This window comes from Anas acuta, chromosome W (genome assembly GCF_963932015.1).
Source record: "Anas acuta chromosome W, bAnaAcu1.1, whole genome shotgun sequence".
NCBI lineage: Eukaryota > Metazoa > Chordata > Aves > Anseriformes > Anatidae > Anas > Anas acuta.
In genome coordinates, this window is record NC_089016.1 from 5662745 (window position 1) to 5684112 (window position 21368).

The 21368-nt window shown below is 52.4% G+C and overlaps 1 protein-coding gene across 3 annotated transcripts in view; it reads right to left on the bottom strand.

Moving 5' to 3' along the window:
- Nucleotides 1–9523: 9523 nt before the first annotated feature.
- Nucleotides 9524–21368, bottom strand: part of LOC137846768 (olfactory receptor 14C36-like) — a 70756-nt gene continuing 58911 nt past the window's right edge. Inside the window, exons 1-3 of one of the 3 annotated variants that reach the window (XM_068664879.1) lie at nt 13050–13811; nt 10996–11187; nt 9524–10907 (exon numbers count right to left, since the gene is read on the bottom strand). In XM_068664879.1, the coding sequence (XP_068520980.1) occupies nt 9924–10880 (957 nt within the window). In that variant the 5' untranslated portion in view covers nt 10881–10907; nt 10996–11187; nt 13050–13811 and the 3' untranslated portion in view covers nt 9524–9923. Of the gene's footprint in view, nt 11188–13049; nt 13812–21368 lie in introns of those variants that run through there. The other 2 variants (XM_068664878.1, XM_068664880.1) reach the window with 2 other exon arrangements.

The window sequence follows — 21368 nt, forward strand, 5'->3', positions numbered from 1 at the left end:
AGGTGGAAGAGGTAGATAGGGGGAAGGTGTTTTTACCTTGCTTTTAGTTTCTCATGGATCCAGCCTGTTAGCAATGCTCGATAAATCATCTTAATCTCTCTACAAAGTGTGTTAAGCCCGTAACAGCAATTGATGAGTGATCTGCCTGTTCCTTGAATCAACACTGGAGACCTCTTTGACTCTATTTTCTCTGTCTGTTATTTTCAGAAGCCAGAGTGAAAGAGTGGAATATTAGCTGCCCATCAGTGAGAAACCACCACACTGTTCATAACTATTGCTGGTACCAGCTTTGAAAGAAGAGGCAGGATTTTAGGCAGTGCATTGGAGAGATGATGTTTAATTAAGGAGATGCTAAGAGAGAGTCAGTGCTGATGTACAGTGCTGACGGGCAGGGAGGCAAAGGATGTGCAGAGTAAACAGAGCAGTTTAATACCTCAGGAGATGCAGGATGAATAAAATACCTTTCTAGGAGTGTAATAAATGGAAATGACACTGAAGATCATTATAACATAATGAGAATGAAAGTAATTATCAGGCCTGCAAGGGAAAAAAAAAGGAAGTAATTTGTGGAGAAAGAGGAAAAAATTATGAATCTTAAAAAAAATCCACGTAATCAGTTTCCTAATAGCACTCCTGAGCTCATTGTTTCTCATGCTGTAAATGAGGGGATTCACTGTTGGGGGTACCACTGAGTACAGAACTGCCACCAAGTCCAAGGATGGGGAGGAGATGGAGGGAGGCTTCAGGTAGGCAAACATGCCAGTGCTGAGAAACAGGGAGACCACGGCCAGGTGAGGGAGGCACATGGAGAAGGCTCTCTGCTGTCCCTGCTCAGAGGGCATCCTCAGCACGGCCCTGAAGATCTGCACATAGGAAAGAACAATGAAAACAAAACAGCCAAATGCTAAACAAAGACCAACCATGCCAACCCAAACTTCCCTGAGGTAGGAGTCTGTGCAGGAGAGCTTGAGGATCTGGGGAACTTCACAGAAGAATTGGTCCAGGGTATTTCCTCCACAGAGGGGCAGGGAAAATGAATTGGCAGCGTGCAGCAGAGCATAGAGAACCTCACTGCCCCAGGCAGCTGCTGCCATCTGGGCACAAGCTCTGCTGCCCAGGGGGGTCCCGTAGTGCAGGGGCTTACAGATGGCAATGTAGCGATCATAGGCCATGATGGTTAAAACAGAATACACTGCTGAGAGGAAGAATAGAAATAGAAAGACCTGTGCAACACATCCTGCATAGGAAATGACCCTGGTGTCCCAGAAGGAAGTGGCCATGGCTTTGGGGACAGTGGTGGAGATGCAGCCTAGGTCAAGGAGGGCGAGGTTGAGGAGGAAGAAGTACATGAGGGTGTGGAGGCGTTGGTCACAGGCTATGGCGGTGAGGATGAGGCTGTTGCCCAGGAGAGCAGCCAGGTAGATGCCCAGGAAGAGCGCGAAGTGCAGGAGCTGCAGCTCCTGCTTGTCTGTAAATGCCAGCAGGAGGAACTTGGTGATGGAGCTGCTGTTGGACATTTGATTCCTCTGGGCATGGGGACCTGTCTGAGGAGGAAAATGCAGCAAGATATTATGCCATATTCTGTGAGAAAAACTCGATTTATTGTACAAACCTGGGTATAGTGTGCTGAGGTCAAAATAATCCAATTTCAATGTGCAGATCTCCAGACTCCTCAGATCTTGGGGATCGTCTCAGTTCTCCCCACATAGCAAGAGACAGACAGATCCTTGCAGCTGACCTAGTCAAAATGTCCAGTAGCATTTCCATGTCCTTAACTCTCACGTCTTCTCCACGGATAGCACAGAGCTGCTATGGCAGAGCTGTGCCCTAGTGGAGGACAGCCTGCAGCCCAGAAGAACCCTTGCAGGAAAAGAGTGGAATGCCCTAAACATGGGGTGACCTGAACACAGAGACAGCTCATTCACAGCCCCACACACAGCATTTCCACAACCCTACACATCAGGAGGGGACATGGATCCTTTTCCTCCATTAACATATGTGCATGGCAGAACGTGCAGGCTCCGTGTCTGAGCTGCACCTGAATTACATTGCTGACTCCAAAGGCGACTCATGAACAAGTTCCCATGCAATTATGTACAGACCTCTATACTTGGGGAGGGGAAGAGTCCAGGGGGCTATATTATGAAGGCATCAGCAGTGCAGGGATGGCAGGGAGGTGCCCAAATCGCCTCTGCCATGGAGATACTGGGAGCAGCTCCATCCCACCCCCTGCCCATGGATCTGCTGCCTGCAGCTGTCCCTGCCTGCAGCTGGGTCTCTGTCCCCACGCCTCCTGCCTGCAGCTCACAGCCCCCACCCCATCAGAGCTGGGTGCTCAGCTCTGCCCTGCAGACACCTCCTGGCAGCAGGGCTCTGCCCAGGGGCAGCTCGGTGGGGGCAGGTCCAAGAGACCAGGTCACACAGACCCTGCTGACACTATGCAAGGAGTGGTGGTGGAGCTTTCTGTGGGCTGAGGGGCAGGAAAGGGACTTACTGGGGGTCCTTGTAACGTCCTCAGGATGCCTTAGGACTGTTAGGCTTTTCTAGAAAATAACATCATATATATCTATTTCCACTGAGCCTAAAAGAGAAACTGAAAAGAGAAGCTAAGGAAAGATGAGAGTGAAATTATCTTGGTGTTCTGTGGATCTGTGAGCAGGCTGCCCCAGGCAGCAGCCTCCCACCAGCAGCAGGACCCTGCCCTGCTGGGGGGCTCCTTCCACCCGCAGCTTCTCCCCACAGTGCCCTGGGCAGCTCCCCGGGCAGGCTGAGTGCTGAGCCTGGCAGGCGGCAGAGGCCCTGCCCCGGCACACAGCCCCTGGGCCACAGCAGGGACCCTGCTCTGCACCACAGCCCTGGACACCCCTGCCTGCACCCCCGGCTTCTCCTGCCTCCAGGAACTGCGGCTGCATTGCCCTCCAGCCAGAGACTTACCGGGTGCAGGGCTGCGAAGTCTTCTCCGGCAGGGAGCTCTGGGCATGCTACCACTGCTGCCTGCCTTTAAGCACTGTGTCTCTGCAGGCAGTGCCCCCAGCCCTGCTGAGCTGTGCAGAGGAGCTGCTCCTGGGCAGAGCTGTCTCTCTGCAGCACTGCCCGCTTGCCAGGAGCTCCCCTTGGGCCCAGGAGCCCGGCCCAGCTCAGCAGCAGAGGCCCAGCCCAAGACCTCCCTTGCTCTGTCCCCCACCAGGCTCCCTGTACATGGTCCTGGGGCTGCAGGGAAACCTGCTGGCAAACAGCCTGAAGGGATCCCTGGGCACACACACTTCTTAACAGCAGGCTCATTTCTCTGAGCAGAAAACCAATTGAGTGTAACAATCACATCTTCTCTGAGAATTAGTTTGTCATGGACATGTCCAAATGGCCTCATCCAACACCAGCAAGGTCTGTCTGCCTTTTATGCCCTGACACAAGACTCTGCCTGGGTAGAAGAGGTGCTGGGTGGGTATAAAATCACTGGTGCTTTGCAAACTACATCCCTATAGTGCATGGGACAGTAGGGCTTTCATTGAAGAAATCTTGGTTGTGGCCAGGATGTTCTGGTTCATTATGATCCCAGGAGAAAGGCACAAGGCACTCTACATCTTGTGCGAGGATAGTTGGCACATTGCACACCCCCTTGCACTGCATTGACTGTGGCTCCACAAGTCAGATGGGTGATGGAACACCTCATTGCTGTGCTGACACATCTGTGGCAGGATGTTCAGGGTCATTTTTGGAACTGTGCCTGAATCCCCCATCCCTAGGGAGCTTGAACACTATAGCAGGAACAGGATGAACAGGTGGAGAAATGTGGGGAAATACCACAGTGTCTTCCTCACTCTGAAGAAGACAAAGAGTCAGAGAAAACCCTCAAAGCGCCTCATCCAGCTGTGCAGAGCCCCCAGGGATGGGCACAGATGGCCAGTCACTGGCAACCCCTCTGTCATGCAAGAGGCAAGGGGAGCATGCCCACAGAGATGCACCTCTCCTCTTCTGGGGCTTTGGTTGCAGACATGGCAGCTCATGCCCCGGACACCATGACCAGGTTGACATGACCCAGCAGTGTGCACTGGCAGCATAGACAGAGGACCACGTGTATATGTGTGCAGCACAGTCAAGGGCAGTAGTCCGGCCTTCAGAATACCACAATCCTCCAGAAATGAGAGACTTGGTCAAGCTACAAGAGAGAGCCCAGACTGGTGCAGAAGAGGAGTTCAGGCACCGTGAGGGGCTGCTGCATCCCAGGTGCCTTAATGCCCATCTTTTGAAAAAAGCCCAGCCCCAGGGCAAGCCTCAAAACCAACCCTCCTGGAAGGGTTCCCAACAGCAGAAACATGTTGGAGCAGGGGGACAGCGGTTCCTTCTGCATTGCTCCATTTACTACATTCCATGGCCTTTGTCACCATTTGGAGATGTTCCTTGTAAATTTGTCAGGATCCTGTGGAAAAGAATTGGGCAGAAGGGAAGTGACTGTTTCTTATGACAAGAAGGGAAATCTGTCATCTCTCTCCTAGGCTGTGCCATCTCCATGCTGCTGACCTCAGAGGCCTTCAAATGACATGGGCTGATGTCACAGGGGGTGCACTGCATCACCAGGATATCGTCACTGCAGTGCCGGCACTTCCCTGCAAGGCCTGGTCCCTGCTGGGCACTGCTCGGGTGCTCCCCAGCGTTGTCCTTCTGTGGCCAGGAGTGGGGTCAGCAGGCAGCAAGCTTGCACTGGGCGACCCTCGCTGACGGGCGGAGGAGCAGGGGCACCTTGCAGAGGAGCTGTGGTTGAGGAGCCAGGGTGGGCATCCCTTGTCCTGAGCTGAGGGCCAGCAGCAAGTGAGATGGAGGGCTGCTGGAGGGTGACCATCACTTCTGGCCTGACTTCCATGTTCCAGGTGCTCCTGCAGGTCTCCTCCAAAGGTGAGGGTGTCAGCAGCCCCTTTCCAAGATGTGTCAAAGGGGTTGACAGCTGTCCAAAGCTGCAATTTCTGGGCTTTGGGGGGAGGCTGGACAAGGCTGGTGTCTGCTGCAAGAGCCCTGCCTGAGTGTCCATCTGGGCTCAGTGGACAATGTGGCAGTCAAGATTCCTGGGTCCTGATGCTAGGGCTGTCCTGAGCCCCATGGCTCCTCTGGGAATGGCTCAGCCTCCTTGTGATGGGGACAATCCAGGGCAAATTTTCCCTGGGAGCTGGTGCCTCTTTGGGTTCTGCAGTCTCTGGGAGGAAGGACGTCCGGTGTCCCAGACACTGTTGTGGCCTGCAGCTCCCACAGGCCTCTCAGGAATGTGCCAGAAAAGCCTCTGTTGGAAATCAAACCTTCCCCTTGTCCTCCTGTCCTTCAGGGGAACCTCTGCTCCTTCTCTTCTGTGCAGCCAGGCTGGCAGAGCATGTCCTGGATGCTGAGATGCCATCTGTGGATGGCCACAGCTCTGGTGCTGAACACTTCCCGTGCCCATACTGTGGCAGATTTACCCTGCTATGCAGGTGGGCTCCTCCACCACCATTCCCTCCCTCCCCCTTCAAAGAGAAAAAAGGGAAGTAGTTTTTTTTTGAGAGGTTATTTGGGGTCCCAGGATTTGGAGTTTTCTTCAGTGATAGCTCTCCATGTGCTGTAGCCTCCTCCAGGCCATATCCACCTACTCCACTGGGAGCTCCTACACAGGCTGCAGCATCAAGATCTGCTCCACCATGGGACCCGTGGGCTGCAGGGGGACAGCCCGCTCCACCAGGGGCATCTCCATGGGCTTCAGGGGAACTTCTGGTGTCTGTAGTTTTGTTTGGTGTCAGAATTATGTTGGATAGCACATTACAAACTGTGAGTGTTCCTTGTGGTACTGTTTACCATCTCTGGGGGCTGGTTTAAGGTTATTGTTTACTGTCCTGTGTAACACTGTCTTATGGTATGATAAAATTATTGGATGTGAGACTGATCTGGTAGTTGTACTCAGCATTGCTGTCGCCACTGTACTTCAGGAACCATCTATGAGAAACTATTCTGCTCTTGTGAGGCCCCACTTGGAGTACTACATCCATGGCTGGGGACCTCAGTACAAAAAAAATGTTGAACTGTTAGAATGGGTCCACAGAAGAGCCACGAAATTTGTCAGTAGGCTGGAGAACCTCTCCTATGAAGTAAGGCTGAGAGAGCTGGGAATGCTGAGCCTGAAGAAGGGAAGGCTCAGGGGTGACCTCACTGCAGCTTTTCAATTTTTAAAGGGGGCAATAAAAAAGATGGAGAGTGACCTTCTCCTCATGCAGCCAATGAGAGGGCAAAGAGGGTTGATACTAGACTAAAAGTGGGAGATTTAAAGTAGAGATTAGGAGGAAATTCTTCATGGCGAGGCACTGGAACAGGTTGCCCAGAGAAGTTGTGGATGCCCCATCCCTGGAGGTGTTCATGACCAGCTTGCATGAGGCCCTGAGCAACCTGTTCTAGTGGATGGCATCCCTGCCCATGGCAGGAGGGTTGGAACTAGGTGTTCTTTAAAGTCCCTTCCAACCCAAGCCATTCTATGATTCTGTGACTCTCTTCTGGGGCCTCCTGTGGTTGCAGCACCCTTTCAGTCTTCCAGGTGGACCTGAGCTGAAGAACCTTGTCTGGGGGTGATCTCTAGGGTAAGGGCCAGCACATGGGTTGGGAGAGACTGTCTGATTGTCTAAGGACATGTGCTGCATACAAGTACAGCAGGAGAGCAGGAAGCTCACATGGCTGCTGGCTCATGCTTCCATCAATGCAAACCCTGGCACGGGATCCCAGCCTTGCTTTCCAAGACTCTCTTCACACAGGGCAAGGGCATTAAGAGATTGGCAGGTTAGGGCACCAGTCCTTCTTCAGTCACTGCTCAGGCCGGGTGGTACACCAGGAAGCCATGGGCATGTGGTTCTGCATGAGGAGTACAAGTTAGGGTACCCACAGTCCAGTTCTTATCTTGGATGAGATGAACACCAGTATTTGAGGCAACTTCTAGACGAGGTCAGCTTCCATCTGACCTCTCCTGATCCCTCCTCTTGCCTCTCCAGCTCTTCCTGGCTGTCTCCCCATGCTGCCCATAGGGCTGGTGGTGCTATGAGCAGACCAAGCAGGCTGGGCCTACTTCCCACACGGTGGGAAGTAGGCCCAGCTGGACTGGGATCACAGCTGCTAAGATCTCACTCTGGGTTCAACATCTGTGTCAGATGCTCAGAAAGATTAGGAAACCTTTCCAAGGACTCTAGGGGTTTCCAGGTATCTTTACAAATCCAGGCAGTTGTACTTCCTCGAGGATGAGAGGAACCCCTCTAATGGGTTTATGTGGCAAGGTTTTGGTAGCAGGGGGCTATAGGGGTGGCTTCTGTGAGAAGACTCTAGCAGCAGCCCCATGTCAGGTTAGGGCCGTGCTGCTGACCAGAGCCGAGCCAATAAGTGATGTTGTTTGTGCCTCTGTGAGAGCATATTTAAGAAGTTGAAAACAAACAAACAACAACAGGAACAAAAGCATGCTGCCACACAGCAGCTGGGAGAATGAGAGGAGTGAGAAACAGCCTTGCAGGCGCCAAGGTCAGTGAAGAAGGACGGGGACAGGTGCTCCAGGCACCAGAGCAGAAGTCCCCTGCACCCTGTGGTGAGGACTATGGTGAAGCACTGTCCCTCTGCAGCCCACAGAGTACCACGGTGGAGCAGGGTTCCACACTGCAGCCCGTGGAGGAGACCACAGTGGAGTAGGTGGCCCTGCACCGACAGAGGCTGCTGCCTTTGGAAGACCCCTGCTGGAGCAGATTCTGGGCCAGACCTGTAGCCCGTGGAGAGGAGACCACGCAGGAGCAGGTGACCCGGCAGGAGCTGCTGCCCGTGGGGGAGCCAGGTTGGAGCAGTTTTCTCCTGAGGGATGGACCCTGTGGTATGGACCCATATCTGGAGCAGTTCTGGAAGAGCTGCTGCCTCTGGGAAGCCCACACTGGATCAGTTCATCAAGGACTGTATCCCGTGGGTGGGACCCCACAGCACAGGGGACGAGAGTGACCAAGAAGGAGCGGCAGAGAAGAAGTGCTGTAGACTGACCATAACCCCCATTCCCCCGTTCCCCTGTGCCACTCGGGGAGAGGAGGTGGAAGAGGGTGGATGGGGGGGGAAGGTGCTTTTGGTTTCTTTTCTTTATTTCTCACTTCTCTAGCTTGTTAGTAATAAGCAATAAGTCTTAAATAAATTTTACTATCTCCATATGCCGAGTCTGTTTTTCCTGTTACAATAATTACTGCATGATCTTCTTGTCCTTATCTCAACCTTAGAGCCCTTTTCATCGTATTTTCTCCCCATTCCTCTTTGAGGAGGGGGAGTGAGAGAGCAGCTGTGGTGGAGCTCATCTGCGCACTCGAGCGGAACCATGACAAAGGGTTGCTCTTTCTGTGATCATAGCTTCACTCCAGTCCTTCAGGTATACATGAGCTGAGAAGCCTTGTCCAGTGGTGACTTTTGAGGTAAGGGAAACTGTCTCAAGGATGTATGCTGGCCATAGGAACTGAAGGACAGAAGCAAACAGACGTCACTGCACAGGGTGGGAAGTAGACCCAGCTGGACTGCTCCCAAACACTCTCACTGGGTTCCATGGTTGTAGCAGGTGCTCAGAAAGACTAGGGAACATTTCAAGGACACTAGAGGTTTCAAGCTGTCTTTCTAGATCCACCCAATGGTAATACCTCAGAGATGACAGCAATTCCTCTCCATACTCCCCATCTTGTGTGTGATGGTGTCCTGGTTTCAGTTAGGACAGAATTAATTTTCTTCCTAGTAGCTGGTGGAATGCTGTGTTTTGGCTTAGGATGAGAAGAGTGCTGATGACACCCCGATGTTTTAATTGTTGCAGAGCAGTGCTCACACCAAGCCAAGGACGTCTCAGCTTCTTGCTCTCTCCTGCCAGCGGGCAGGCTGGGGGTGCAGTAAGAGCTGGGAGGGGACAGACCCAGGACAGGTGACCCAAACTAGCCAAAGGGGTATTCCATACCATCTGACATCATGCTAAACAATATATAGGGGTAGCTAGCCGGGGGAGGGGAGCCGGACTGCTCGGGGTTAGGCTGGGCATCAGTCAGCAGGTGGTGAGCAATTGCATTGTGCATCACTTCTTTGTACACATTATTAGTAGTAGTACTACTATCATCGTTATTATTATTGATATTATTATTATTTTCCTGTCTTATTAAACTGTCTTTATCTCAACTCATGGGCTTTACTTTCCCGTTTCTCTCCCCCATCCCAGAGAGAGAGGGGGGAGGGTGAGCAAACGGCTGTGTGGTGTTTAGCTGCCGGCCGGGTTAAACCACGACAGATGGTCCCCCACTGAATACCCCAGGCATTGCAGTGTCCTTGTGTGCACGTGGACATCTATATTTGGCATTCTCCCTATGGTGACTTCATCTTGGGTGAAGTGATCTCTCACTTTGTGGGGCTCCAGTCACTGACCACCCCAGACACATGATACTCAGGGAGAACACCTAGGCTCTTCAGGCAGCTCCCCATTAATTTCCTGGAGGATGTCCTCTGCCCTGACACTTGTGGGACAGTCATGGCTATATACCTCAGTGACTGTTAACCATTTCTGCTGTCATCAGACACCAACAGGTTACTCCTAAATCCTACCCTTGGTCTCTCACAACTCACAAAATGAGCTTTTTCTTTCCCTTATCCATAGAGCAACAGGCTTTTCAGGGAGCAGGTGCTCAGCCCTAGTCTTGGCACCAGCTTTGAAAGAAGAACCACGACTTCAAGAAGTGGGAGATACAATTTTATTAGGCAGATCCTATCACAGAGTTTGTTCTGGCCTGCTGTTATACACATAGTATAAAGCCTCAGTAGTAAACAGAACGGTTTCATTCCTTGGTAGACAGCCGATGAATAAAGAAACATATTTCTAATAAATTAGTAAATGCAAATGATACTGAGGATAACAATTTCAATAATGAGCAGGCCTGCAAGGGAAGTCATTTGTGTAGATACAGGGGAAATTTATCACCAATCAGAAATATCCATGAAAACACTTTCCGAACAGCACTCTTAAGCTCCTTGTTTCTCATGCTGTAGATGAGGGGGTTCAATGCTGGTGGCACAACAGAGTACAGAACTGCCACCACCAGGTCCAGAGACGGTGAGATGGAGGGGGACTTCAGGTAGGCAAATATGGTCATGCTGAGAAACAGGGAGACCACTGCCAGGTGAGGGAGACACGTGGAAAAGGCTTTGTACTGTCCCTGCTCAGAGGGCATCCTCAGTACAGCCCTGAGAATCTGCACATAGGACAGCACAATGAAAACAAAACACCCAGACGCTAAACAGAATCCAACCATAATAATCCAAACTTTCCTGAGGTAGGAGTTTGAGCAGGAGAGCTTGATGATCTCGGGGATTTCACAGAAGAACTGGTCCACAGCATTGCCTTGGCAAAGTGTCAGAGAAAACACATTAGCAGTGTGCAGCGCAGCATGGAGAAATCCACTGCCCCAGGCAGCTGCTGCCATCTGGGCACAAGCTCTGCTGCCCAGGAGGGTCTCGTAGTGCAGGGGCTTGCAGATGGCAACATAGCGGTCATAGGACATGACAGTGAGAAGATAATATTCTGCTGAAAAGAAAAAGAAGAAGAAAAAGACCTGTGCAGCACATCCTGAGTAGGAAATGGCCCTGGTATCCCAGAGGGAATTGGCCATGGCTTTGGGGAGAGTGGTGGAGATGCAGCACAGATCGAGGAGGGCGAGGTTGAGGAGGAAGAAGTACATGGGGGTGTGAAGACGGTGGTCACAGGCTACGGCGGTGAGGATGAGGCCGTTGCCCAGGAGGGCAGCCAGGTAGATGCCCAGGAAGAGCACAAAGTGTAGGAGCTGCAGCGCCCGCGTGTCTGCGAATGCCAGCAGGAGGAACTCAGTGATGGAGCTGCTGTTGGACATTTGACTCTTCTGGGCCTGGGGACCAGTCTGAGGAGGAAAATAAAGCAAAACGTTAGGCTAGACCATGTGAGCAAAATGTACTCTAATTCCTGTTACACCTCAAAACTGCTGCTACCCTTTCAGGAAAACCTATATCGCAGATGCCTTGCTGGTTCTAGTTGGTGCTGCCAGAGGGTGCTGCTGGGAGCAGGGGACTCTGGAAGTCCTTGGCATTACTGCTGCACTCCAGGTGAAATCTTGTGGGTCCTGTGAGGCAATGACTCTGTCCTTGAGATCAGAGTGAGCGAAGTATTCTGTGTATGGAGAGCTGTATGAGGAGGAAAAAACAGGAAAACATTAGGACAGAACACTGTGATCAAACCCACTCCATTTCTTGTACAAACCTCCCAGACTGCCTCTCCCCTTTCAGGAACACCTTTGCAGGTCCCTTTCATGAGCTGTGGTCGGTGCTGGTTGATGGCGCCACTGGGATGAGAAGGGCTCTCGAGGAGGCAGTCCTGCCCTCCACAGTTAGGTAAATGAGAACATGGGCTGTTCTTGGATTAAATACAGATGAGATATCAAACTATTTTCAGCATGCTTGCTGCAAATTCACAATAACTCTCTGTTCTTGTGAAAACCCACCATCCAGACTCCAGTGTGTTTTTTAAAGTTTCTGCACCTCATCTAAGAGGTTCCTTTTAGGTATATATCATTGGTGTTTGTCCTGCCCACACATGGAAATCTTGGAGGTCCCAAAAGGCAAAGGTCACACTCAGGTGTTCCCCTGAATAGAGCCTTAATGCTGCTGAGAGCACAGGAATCCATTTTCAAAGAGCAGACCTCTTAACCCCTCACCCATACCATCATATCTGAGGAGGATCTTAGCTCTCTGCCTTTCACCACGGACACAGAATCACAGAATCACAGAATTTTCTAGGTTGGAAGAGACCTCAAGATCATCGAGTCCAACCTCTAAAGGTTGGGGTTAGAAGGGTCATAGCAGCTGCCCATATACAACCATTCAGCAACATTTCTACAGCCTTAGGACTGACATGTCTTCTCCATGGGGCTGCTAGATAACACAGGGTTGCTAGGGCAGAGCTGAGCCTTCTGCAAGGATATATGCAGCCCAGCAGAAGCCCCATGTAAAGAGTCAAATTTCATTAGATGTGGTGTCCTGAAGGGAGAGTCATCTCCTTCTCCACACACAGCATTTTCCCGAGACTCAACAGTTAGGAGGTAACATGGATGCCTTTTATTCATAGTATATCTGAGTGATAGGAACATCATCACCAGTTTTTGAGCCGCACACAAATTCTCATACCCAAAAGACTAGTTAGACAAAAGAATCTCATGATATTATTATTAGATGAGAAAAGAAACTAAGGAGTTTGTATGAAGAAGGTGTTGGCAGGGCAAGTGCCCAAATCCACCCTCCCATCTTGCTGCTGGGAGCAGCTCCCTCTCACTCCCTGCCCATGGCTCTACTACCTGCAGCTTTCCCTGCCTGCAGCTGGGTCTCTGTCCCCACGCCTCCTGCCTGAAGCTCTCAGCCCCCATCCCACCCGCTGGGTGCTCAGCTCTGCCCTGCAGACACCTCCTGGCAGCAGGGCTCTGCCCAGGGGCAGCTCACTGGGGACACGTCCTAGAGACCAGGTCACGCAGACACTGCTGATACTGCACAAGTGATGGAGCTTTCTATGGGCTGAGAGGCAGGAAAGGGTGTTTCTGGGGATTCTTCTAAACCTCCTTCTGATGGCGTATGAGTCTTAGGCTCCTCCTGGAAATAACAGCTTCTATTTCTATTCCCAGTGAGCTAAAAGAAGAGAAAACTGAAAGCAAAGGCTAAGGAAAGATGAGAGTGAAGTTCCCTTTGAAATTCTCTTGGTGTGCTGTGGATCTGTGAGCAGGCTGCCCCAGGCAGCAGCCTCCCACCAGCAGCAGGACCCTGCCCTGCCAGGGGGGCTCCTTCCACCCGCAGCTTCTCCCCGCAGCGCCCTGGGCAGCTCCCCGGGCAGGCTGAGTGCTGAGCCTGGCAGGCGGCAGAGGCCCTGCCCCGGCACACAGCCCCTGGGGCCACAGCAGGGACCCTGCTCTGCACCACAGCCCTGGACACCCCTGCCTGCACCCCCGGCTTCTCCTGCCTCCACGAACTGCGGCTGCATTGCCCTCCAGCCAGAGACTTACCGGGTGCAGGGCTGGGAAGTCTTCTCCCGCAGGGAGCTCTGGGCATGCTGCCACTTCTGCCTGCCTTTAAGCACTGTGTCTCTGCAGGCAGTGCCCCCAGCCCTGCTGCGCTGTGCAGAGGAGCTGCTCCTGGGCAGAGCTGTCTCTCTGCAGCGCTGCCCGCTTGCCAGGAGCTCCCCTTGGGCCCAGGAGCCCGGCCCAGCTCAGCAGCAGAGCCCCAGCCCAAGGCCTCCCTTGTTCTGCCCCCCACCAGGCTCCCTGCACATGGCCCTGGGGCTGCAGGGGAACCTGCTGGCAAACAGCCTGAAGGGATCCCTGGTCTTCCCTCCCTCACCTGGCACACACACTTCTTGACATTAGGCTCATTTCTCTTAGCAAAAAAAATAATTAGCTGTACCAGTCTTCTGTTCTCATGCCAGTTGATGGTGGGACACCCAGACATGGTCATAGACCTCCTTTAACCCCCTGCTTATGGAAGGGATTCAGCACAGCCAGTTAACTCAACATCTCATGCTGGGTTTTTGTCCTGGGGCTCGAATGGGACTCAGATCCCTCCCATGCCTGCCACAAACCCACGGGACCTGGGATTCCTCTGCACTCACTTTGATGTGCACCATGTGGGCAGCTGCAGGTGAGCTCCAGGATCATTAATGGAGATGGAGGAAATCAGGGGGCTGCAAACACCTGGTGACAGGTCAGGGGGCAGAGGTACGTGCAGGCATCTGCAAGCTCTCATGGAGAAACCCTGAGGGACAGGGCAGCACCTGCGGGCATCCCCTTGGAGGCTGGTGAGGAATGCCTTTGGCCAGCTGAAATGACAGCAAATGCACCCATTTAGGATAACTAAACCTGTCCCTCCTCTGTAGGCTCAGGGCAGCCTGTAGAGGCATCCATCTGACCCAATGGAAAACTGTGCCACAGGGAGAGCTGAGTCTCTCTCTCCCTCTTCTCCATCTGGTTTTCCCTCCATCTCCAGGGACTGTAACGGCATTTGTCTCATGGACATCCCTATATTGCCTAATGAAATTCGGGGCAGCTGCTCCATTTAAAGCCAATTCCTGGCCTGCAGTGCTACTTGAGATGCCAACGCTGCCCAGCACCACTGGAGCATGGAGCTGACATGGGCAGCACAGGACCCACAGGACAGCTCTGGCCATTAACAGCTGGTCCTTAACGGGCACCCCTGAGGGCATCTCTGGTAGACGTGGTGCTTATGAGCAAGTGACCGCTTCCCATGGCTGCAGTGAGCCAAGGTCTGTACCACCTCTATGTGTTAGAGGCAGGCAGTGCACGGATATGAGGCACGTCACACCGAGGTTTCCACTTGTGTCCTTTGGTTTGCAAACACTGCTGCTGCTTCTTACCCCCATCCCTTACTCAGTCAAGACACAGCCCAGTGATTTTTTTCTGTGTCCCTTGATCACAGGATGCCCATAGCCAAGGACATTTTCAGCAGCCCCTTCTCCTGCCTGGAGATCGGCCCCAGCTCCAAAACTGGCCCTCAGGGCTGCACCAACACCACAAAGGCCCTCTGCCTGGAGGAAGGCCCGGGAATGTGCTGCAATTCCCTCCACATAATGCATCCTACTTCTCCAGGTGAGTGACATGCGGTGCAGAGGAGTTCAGGCACACTGAGGGGCTGCTGCATCCCAGGTGCCTTCGCTCTCATCATTTGAAAAAAGCCCAGCCCCAGGACAAGCCTCAAACCCCACCTTCCTGGAAGGGCTTCCAAGAGCACAGGCGTGTTGGGGCAGGAACACAGCAGTGACTTCTCCAGCGCTCCACTTCCTTTATTCCGTGGCCTTTGCCAGCATTTGGAGATGTTCCTGGTGGATGGGCCAGGAACCGCTAGGAATGAACTGGGCAGAAGGGAGGTGACTGTTTCTCAGGACAAGAAGGGAAATCTCTCGTCTCTCTCCCGATCTGTGCTGTCTCCATGCTGCTGACCTCACAGGCCTTCTAATGACATGGCCTGATGTCACAGGGGGTGCGCTGCATCACCAGGATATCGTCACTGGAGCAGCGGCAGTGCTGGCACTTCCCTGCAAGGCCTGGTCCCTGCTGGGCACTGCTTGGGTGCTCCCCAGCGCTGTCCTTGTGTGGCCAGGAGTGGGGTCAGCAGGCAGCAAGCTTGCACTGGGCGACCCTCGCTGATGGGCGGAGGAGCAGGGGCACCTTGCAGAGGAGCTGTGGTTGAGGAGCCAGGGCGGGCATCCCTTGTCCTGAGCTGAGGGCCAGCAGCAAGCGAGATGGAGGGTTGCTGGAGCATGACCATCACCTCTGACATGACTTCCCAGTTCCCAGTGCTCCTGCAGCTCTCCCCCAAAGGTGAGGGTGTCAGGAGTCCCTTTCCAAGATGTGTCACAGGGGCTGTCAGCTGTCCAAAGCTTTGCGGGGGGCTGGAAATGGCTGGTGGCTGCTGCAAGAGCCTTGCCTGAGTGTCCCTCTGAGCTCACGGGAGTATGTAGTAGCCAGGATTTCTGGGTCCAGATGCTAGGGGTGCCCTAAGCCCCAGGGCTTCTCTGGGCATGGCTCAACCTCCTTGTGATGGGGACAGTCCAGGGCCAGGTTTCCCTGGGAGCTGGTGTCTCTTCGGGATCTGGCTCTGGGAGGAAAGACATCCGGTGTCCCAGAGACTGGTGTTTCCTGCAGCTCCACAGGCCTCTCAGGAATGTGCCAGAAATGCCTGTGTTGGAAATCAAGCCTTCCCCTTGTACTGATCTCCTTCAAGGGAACCAGCCCCTCCTGTGCCACCAGGCTGGCAGAGCGTGTTCTGGGTGCTGAGATGCCATCCCTGGATGGCCACAGTTCTGGTGCTGGACCCTTCCAATCTCCCTACTGAATCACAGAATCACAGAATTTCTAGGTTAGATGAGACCTCCAGATCATCGAGTCCAACCTCTGACCTAACACTAACAGTCCCCACTAAACCATATCCCTAAGCTCTACATCTAAACGTCTTTTGAAGACTTCCAGGGATGGTGACTCCACCACTTCCCTGGGCAGCCCGTTCCAGTGCCTAACAACCCTTTCAGTAAAGAAATTCTTCCTAACATCTAACCTAAAACTCCCCTGGCGCAACTTTAGCCCATTCCCCCTCGTCCTGTCACCAGGCACATGGGAGAACAGACCAACCCCCACCTCACTACAGCCTCCTTTAAGGTATCTGTAGAGAGCGATAAGGTCGCCCCTGAGCCTCCTTTTCTCCAGGCTGAACAAGCCCAGCTCCTTCAGCCGCTCCTCGTAGGACTTGTTCTCCAGGCCCCTCACCAGCTTCGTCGCCCTTCTCTGGACCCGCTCAAGCACCTCCATGTCCTTCTTGTAGCGAGAGGCCCAAAACTGAACACGGTACTCGAGGTGCGGCCTCACCAGAGCCGAGTCCAGGGGGACGATCACCTCCCTAGCCCTGCTGGTCACACTGTTTCTTATGCAAGCCAGGATGCCGTTGGCCTTCTTGGCCACCTGAGCACACTGCTGGCTCATATTCAGCCGACTGTCCACCATCACTCCCAGGTCCTTCTCTGCCTGGCAGCTCTCCAACCACTCATCTCCCAGCCTGTAGCTCTGTTTGGGGTTATTGCGCCCCACGTGCAGGACCCGGCACTTGGCCTTGTTGAATTTCATGCAGTTGACCTCAGCCCATCGGTGCAGCCTATCCAGATCCTCCTGCAGAGCCTTCCTACCCTCGAGCAGATCGACACACGCACCTAACTTGGTGTCATCTGCAAACTTACTGAGGGTGCACTCAATGCCCTCGTCCAGATCATTGATGAAGATATTAAAGAGGATCAGCCCCAGTACTGAGCCCTGGGGGACGCCACTAGTGACTGGCCTCCAACTGGACTTGACTCCATTTACCACGACTCTTTGGGCCCAGTTATCCAGCCATTTTCTGTGTACTGTGTTTTACACAGGTACACAGGTGAACTCCATGGCCACCGCTCCTTTACTTCCCCACCTACAAGGAAAAGGGGGGAAAATTATGATGAAAAGAGCTCAAGGCTTGAGGTAGAACAGGAGGTCACCCACCAAATATCCTTATGGGTACCAATTATCATCACAGGCAAGACAGACTTAGCATAGGCAGATTAATATATTTTATTGCCTATCACTGGTACACTACAACCTTGAGGAACTAGAAGCAAACAAGAAACACCATTCCCCCCATTCAGCCTCCTGTAACTCCTTCTCCTAGGTGGAACAGGAGAATTGGGAATTGCAGTGAGTCCATGACATTGTTTCCACTGCTCCTTGATGGTCAATCTCTGCCCTCTCTGGGTCCCTCCTGTGGGATGCCCTCCTTCCCAAATGAATCCGGCGTGGGGCCATAAAGGGCTCAGATAATGACAGATATGACTGCATCATGTTAAAATAAAGTTCTTAGAAGCAATATATCAGCTTCATAGTTGCTGACCACAATGTTCATTTTTTGTTGGTGTAGTAGTTGTGTTTGGTCACAGAACTGTGTTGGGTAACACAATACATATTGTGTGTGTTCCCAGTTGTGCTGTTTATCCGTTGTGGGGGCTTATTAGTTAATTAATGGTTATTAGTTTACTCTACGGCCTAACACTGCCCTATGTTGTGATAAAATTACTGGTCATGAGACAAATCTGGTAGTTGTACTCAGCATTACTGTCACCTCCATGCTTGAGGAACTTTCTCTCAGAAACTATTTATAATTAACAGTCTTTACTTTTCTCCTCGGGGAGCCAATCTATGGAAGGGATGAGAGGGGACGCTTCTTCTCCCCACAGCAAGTTACAATAGCTCTTCAAAACTTGGAATCCTTGGAATGTTCAAACCAGTCTGTACGTATTGTTATGTGTCCAGAATGTGTTTCAGGTTTTGTTTAAGGTCAGAGTAAACTATTTCAGAATGCCACACAATGATCTGCCCTGAGGCGGGATAATTATGAGGGGCAGGGTGTGTGGAAGGATATGGGCAGGCACCTAGAACTGTGGGCACCTCCAATGCTTCCTAACTTCACCCCTGAAGAAGTGCAGAATCATAAAAATAAAAAATAAAATAAAATAAATAAATAAATAAATAAATAAATAAAAAGACAGAATGTTTGAAAAAGGAGTGTCATCACCCTGGCGATTCCAAATCATTGCAATGTGCTGGGGCTTGGCCTATGCTTACTGAGTTGCAATCTACACAACTCCAATCCCTGCGACTGGGCCAGAGAAGCAACCTGTGCCTCAATCACTCATACATACATATGAGAAGAAACAGGAGAGACAAAATCAGCTTGTTTAGCTAGGAAAGAAGCTCCTACTCATACAGGGGAGGAGGAAGAAAAAGACAAGGCATGCTCCTCCCAAGTAGAGCCATGACAGGAAAAGGTGGATGAAGACAGAGATAACATAAAAGGAGCAGTAAGCTCCTGATCACCATTCGTTGGGGAGCTGTGAGATGTGTGATTAGATTTCAGCCATTATCTAGGCCAGCACATTGTCACCTGGCTGCTCCGATACTGGGGTAACAGGGCTGGTAGCCTGGACTTAGAGGGCAGGGAAGCCAAGCAGCTGGGATCCCTCTCCAGGGAAGGGGGCATTGACAAAGCAATTGGAAAGGGGGCACAAATCCTCCCTCTCCTGAGGTAACTCCTGTCAGGTGTAAAGGAAAGGTATCCCTTCAAGGAAGATGTTGTATGTCACCCAGGCAAATGGACCACCAGGGAGAGACGCAGCCCATATCTGATGGAATTGGCCAAGCTGGAGGTGATTTATGGTGATTTATGCACATTCAACAGTTTTCTACCTTGCCCGGTCACTCACAGGATCCTTCAGTTGTGGGGTTGCTGAGGCTCGAAGTGCCAGTAGCTACCCAAATGGTGCACCAGTGGCAATATGGCACCACCCAAGATTCCCTGATTCCCATATATATGGTGATTCATTAACTGGAGAGCCAAGGACCGATCAGCAAAATTTGTTCACCTTTAAAAATCCCATAGGGTCAGTACAAACATGTCATGGAGATCTGAGACTAACGGTGGAGTATTGTGTCTAGAATAAAGTCACACCAAATTCAATAGATCATCTATAGTCTTCTCTCATAGTCCTAGCTCTAAGAGCATTTAAACGATCTCTTACAGCACCTGAATGCTGCTGTCTGATCCCTTCCTGGGATCATAAGGAGCCTGTACCTCCAGGCCAGAACACTCTCCTTGTACCCTTGGATGCAGGCCCCTAGGTCCCATGGACTGTTAAGGGTGTCGTTTGCAAAGTAACCACGGATTTTATCCCCACCCACCACCTGTTGTACCCCTGCAGAGTCCTGCCTCAAGGCACAAAGTGCATGGAGACCTTGCTGGTGAAAGCTGAGGCCCTGTGGAGACGACCGAGACACAACAGCCATTACAGCCAAGGGTCATGTAGAAAAGAAAGGAAAAAGAGAAGATTTAAAAGAGAACAGTATAGGTTTAGCTCTCCCTGTGACACATGACTCCTTTTGCTCTGCTGACAGCCTCTGAATAGCTCCTGCCTGTCCTCCATCTCCACTAAGGAGCTATTGTGGCTCAGTAATTCACATGAAAGTGCCTATGTTGTGGACACCTGAACTGAGGCCTGAGGAATCCCAGCTCCTGTGGGTCTGTGGCAGATATGGGAGGGAGCTGAGATCCCTTTCCAGCCCCAGGAAGAACAACCAGAATGAGATGCCTTGACTGCCTGCTGAATTCTTTCCTTAAGTGGGGATGAAGGAGATCAGTCCCTGACCATGACTTCATGCCAAAGTAATACTGGGACAAGAAGATGTGATTGTTACACTTAATTGGTTTTCTGTAAGGAGAAATGACACTGGTGTGAAGAAGTGTGTGTGACATGTGAGGAAGGGAACCCAAGGGATTCCTTCAGGCTGTTTGCCAGCAGGTTCCCCTGCAGCCCCAGGGCCATGTGCAGGGAGCCTGGTGGGGGGCAGAGCAAGGGAGGCCTTGGGCTGGGCCTCTGCTGCTGAGCTGGGCCGGGCTCCTGGGCCCAAGGGGAGCTCCTGGCAAGCTGGCAGCGCTGCAGAGAGACAGCTCTGCCCAGGAGCAGCTCCTCTGCACAGCGCAGCAGGGCTGGGGGCACTGCCTGCAGCTGGCACTGGGAGGACAGAGAAGGGAGAGTTGTTAAAGACTGTGTGGAGTGTTAGAAATCTGAGAGTATATGGAAAAGCAATGCTTACAACCCTTAACACGGTAAGTCTAAGTGCATTGCAATGCACTGGAGTATCCTGGATGTGCCCTAGACCTGGATCGTTCCAGAGCAGATGAGGCTGTAGGCAGAGCGTGTTTATTTCTTGTAGAGAAGGACATGCTCCAGCACAGGGGTTCACTGCCACAGGGTCATTGTCCAGGCCCCAAGGCCTCCCTTGTCGCAGGCCAGCTGTAGGCTGTGAAGCCGGGGGTGCAGGCAGGGGTGTCCAGGGCTGTGGTGCAGAACAGGGTCCCTGCTGTGGCCCAGGGGCTGTGTGCCGGGGCAGGGCCTCTGCCGCCTGCCAGGCTCAGCACTCAGCCTGCCCGGGGAGCTGCCCAGGGCGCTGTGGGGAGAAGCTGCAGGTGGAAGGAGCCCCCCCTGGCAGGGCAGGGTCCTGCTGCTGGCAGGAGGCTGCTCCCTTCGGCATGCTGCTTACAGATCCACAGCACACCAAGGAGACTTCCAAGAGTGTGTTACTAAGAATACAGGCAAGGGATGACAGCTTTCAGATGAGGACCCTCTAAAGTCAGTGGTTTTTGTTGCCTCCGAAGGGAAAATGAACTGGCACTGTCAGGTGTAAATACAGCACTAAGATCCTCATCAGGAGAAATCAGCACATCTGCCAGGTACCTCATAATGGTCTACTACGCACTGCGCTGCCTAAAGACCTCACAAGCATCACCTTTGCTGGACACATCTGGGTTTGTCTGAGCTGCTCTTGTGCACCTGCAAGCAGGGAGATGCTTTTGTTCACTCCCCTGCTGCCAGGGGGTATCTGCAGGGCAAAGCTGTGTGAGCACGGGCTGGGCTGGGGTCTGTGAGTGATGACAAGAAGGAGATGTGGGAAGCAGCTACTGGAAGGGACAGCTGCAGGCAGCAGAGACACTGGCAGAGAAGGAGAGGGATCTTGTAACCGAAATTCTGTGGTGGGTGAACTTTGGCTGCTCCCTGTCTGTCCCTCCCATGCAGATGCTGTCCTCTGAGCAAGCCCCCTCATTCTCCTCTCCCCCCAAGCAGAGCCTCTGCCTTCAAGGCTGTGGGGCCCAGGCCATGAGCTGCCTCCTCTACAGCCACAGCTCCCGCAGAGCTAAGCTCCATCTCCCCTGACATGGGCTGGTTTCACTCTGTGGATCAAAGA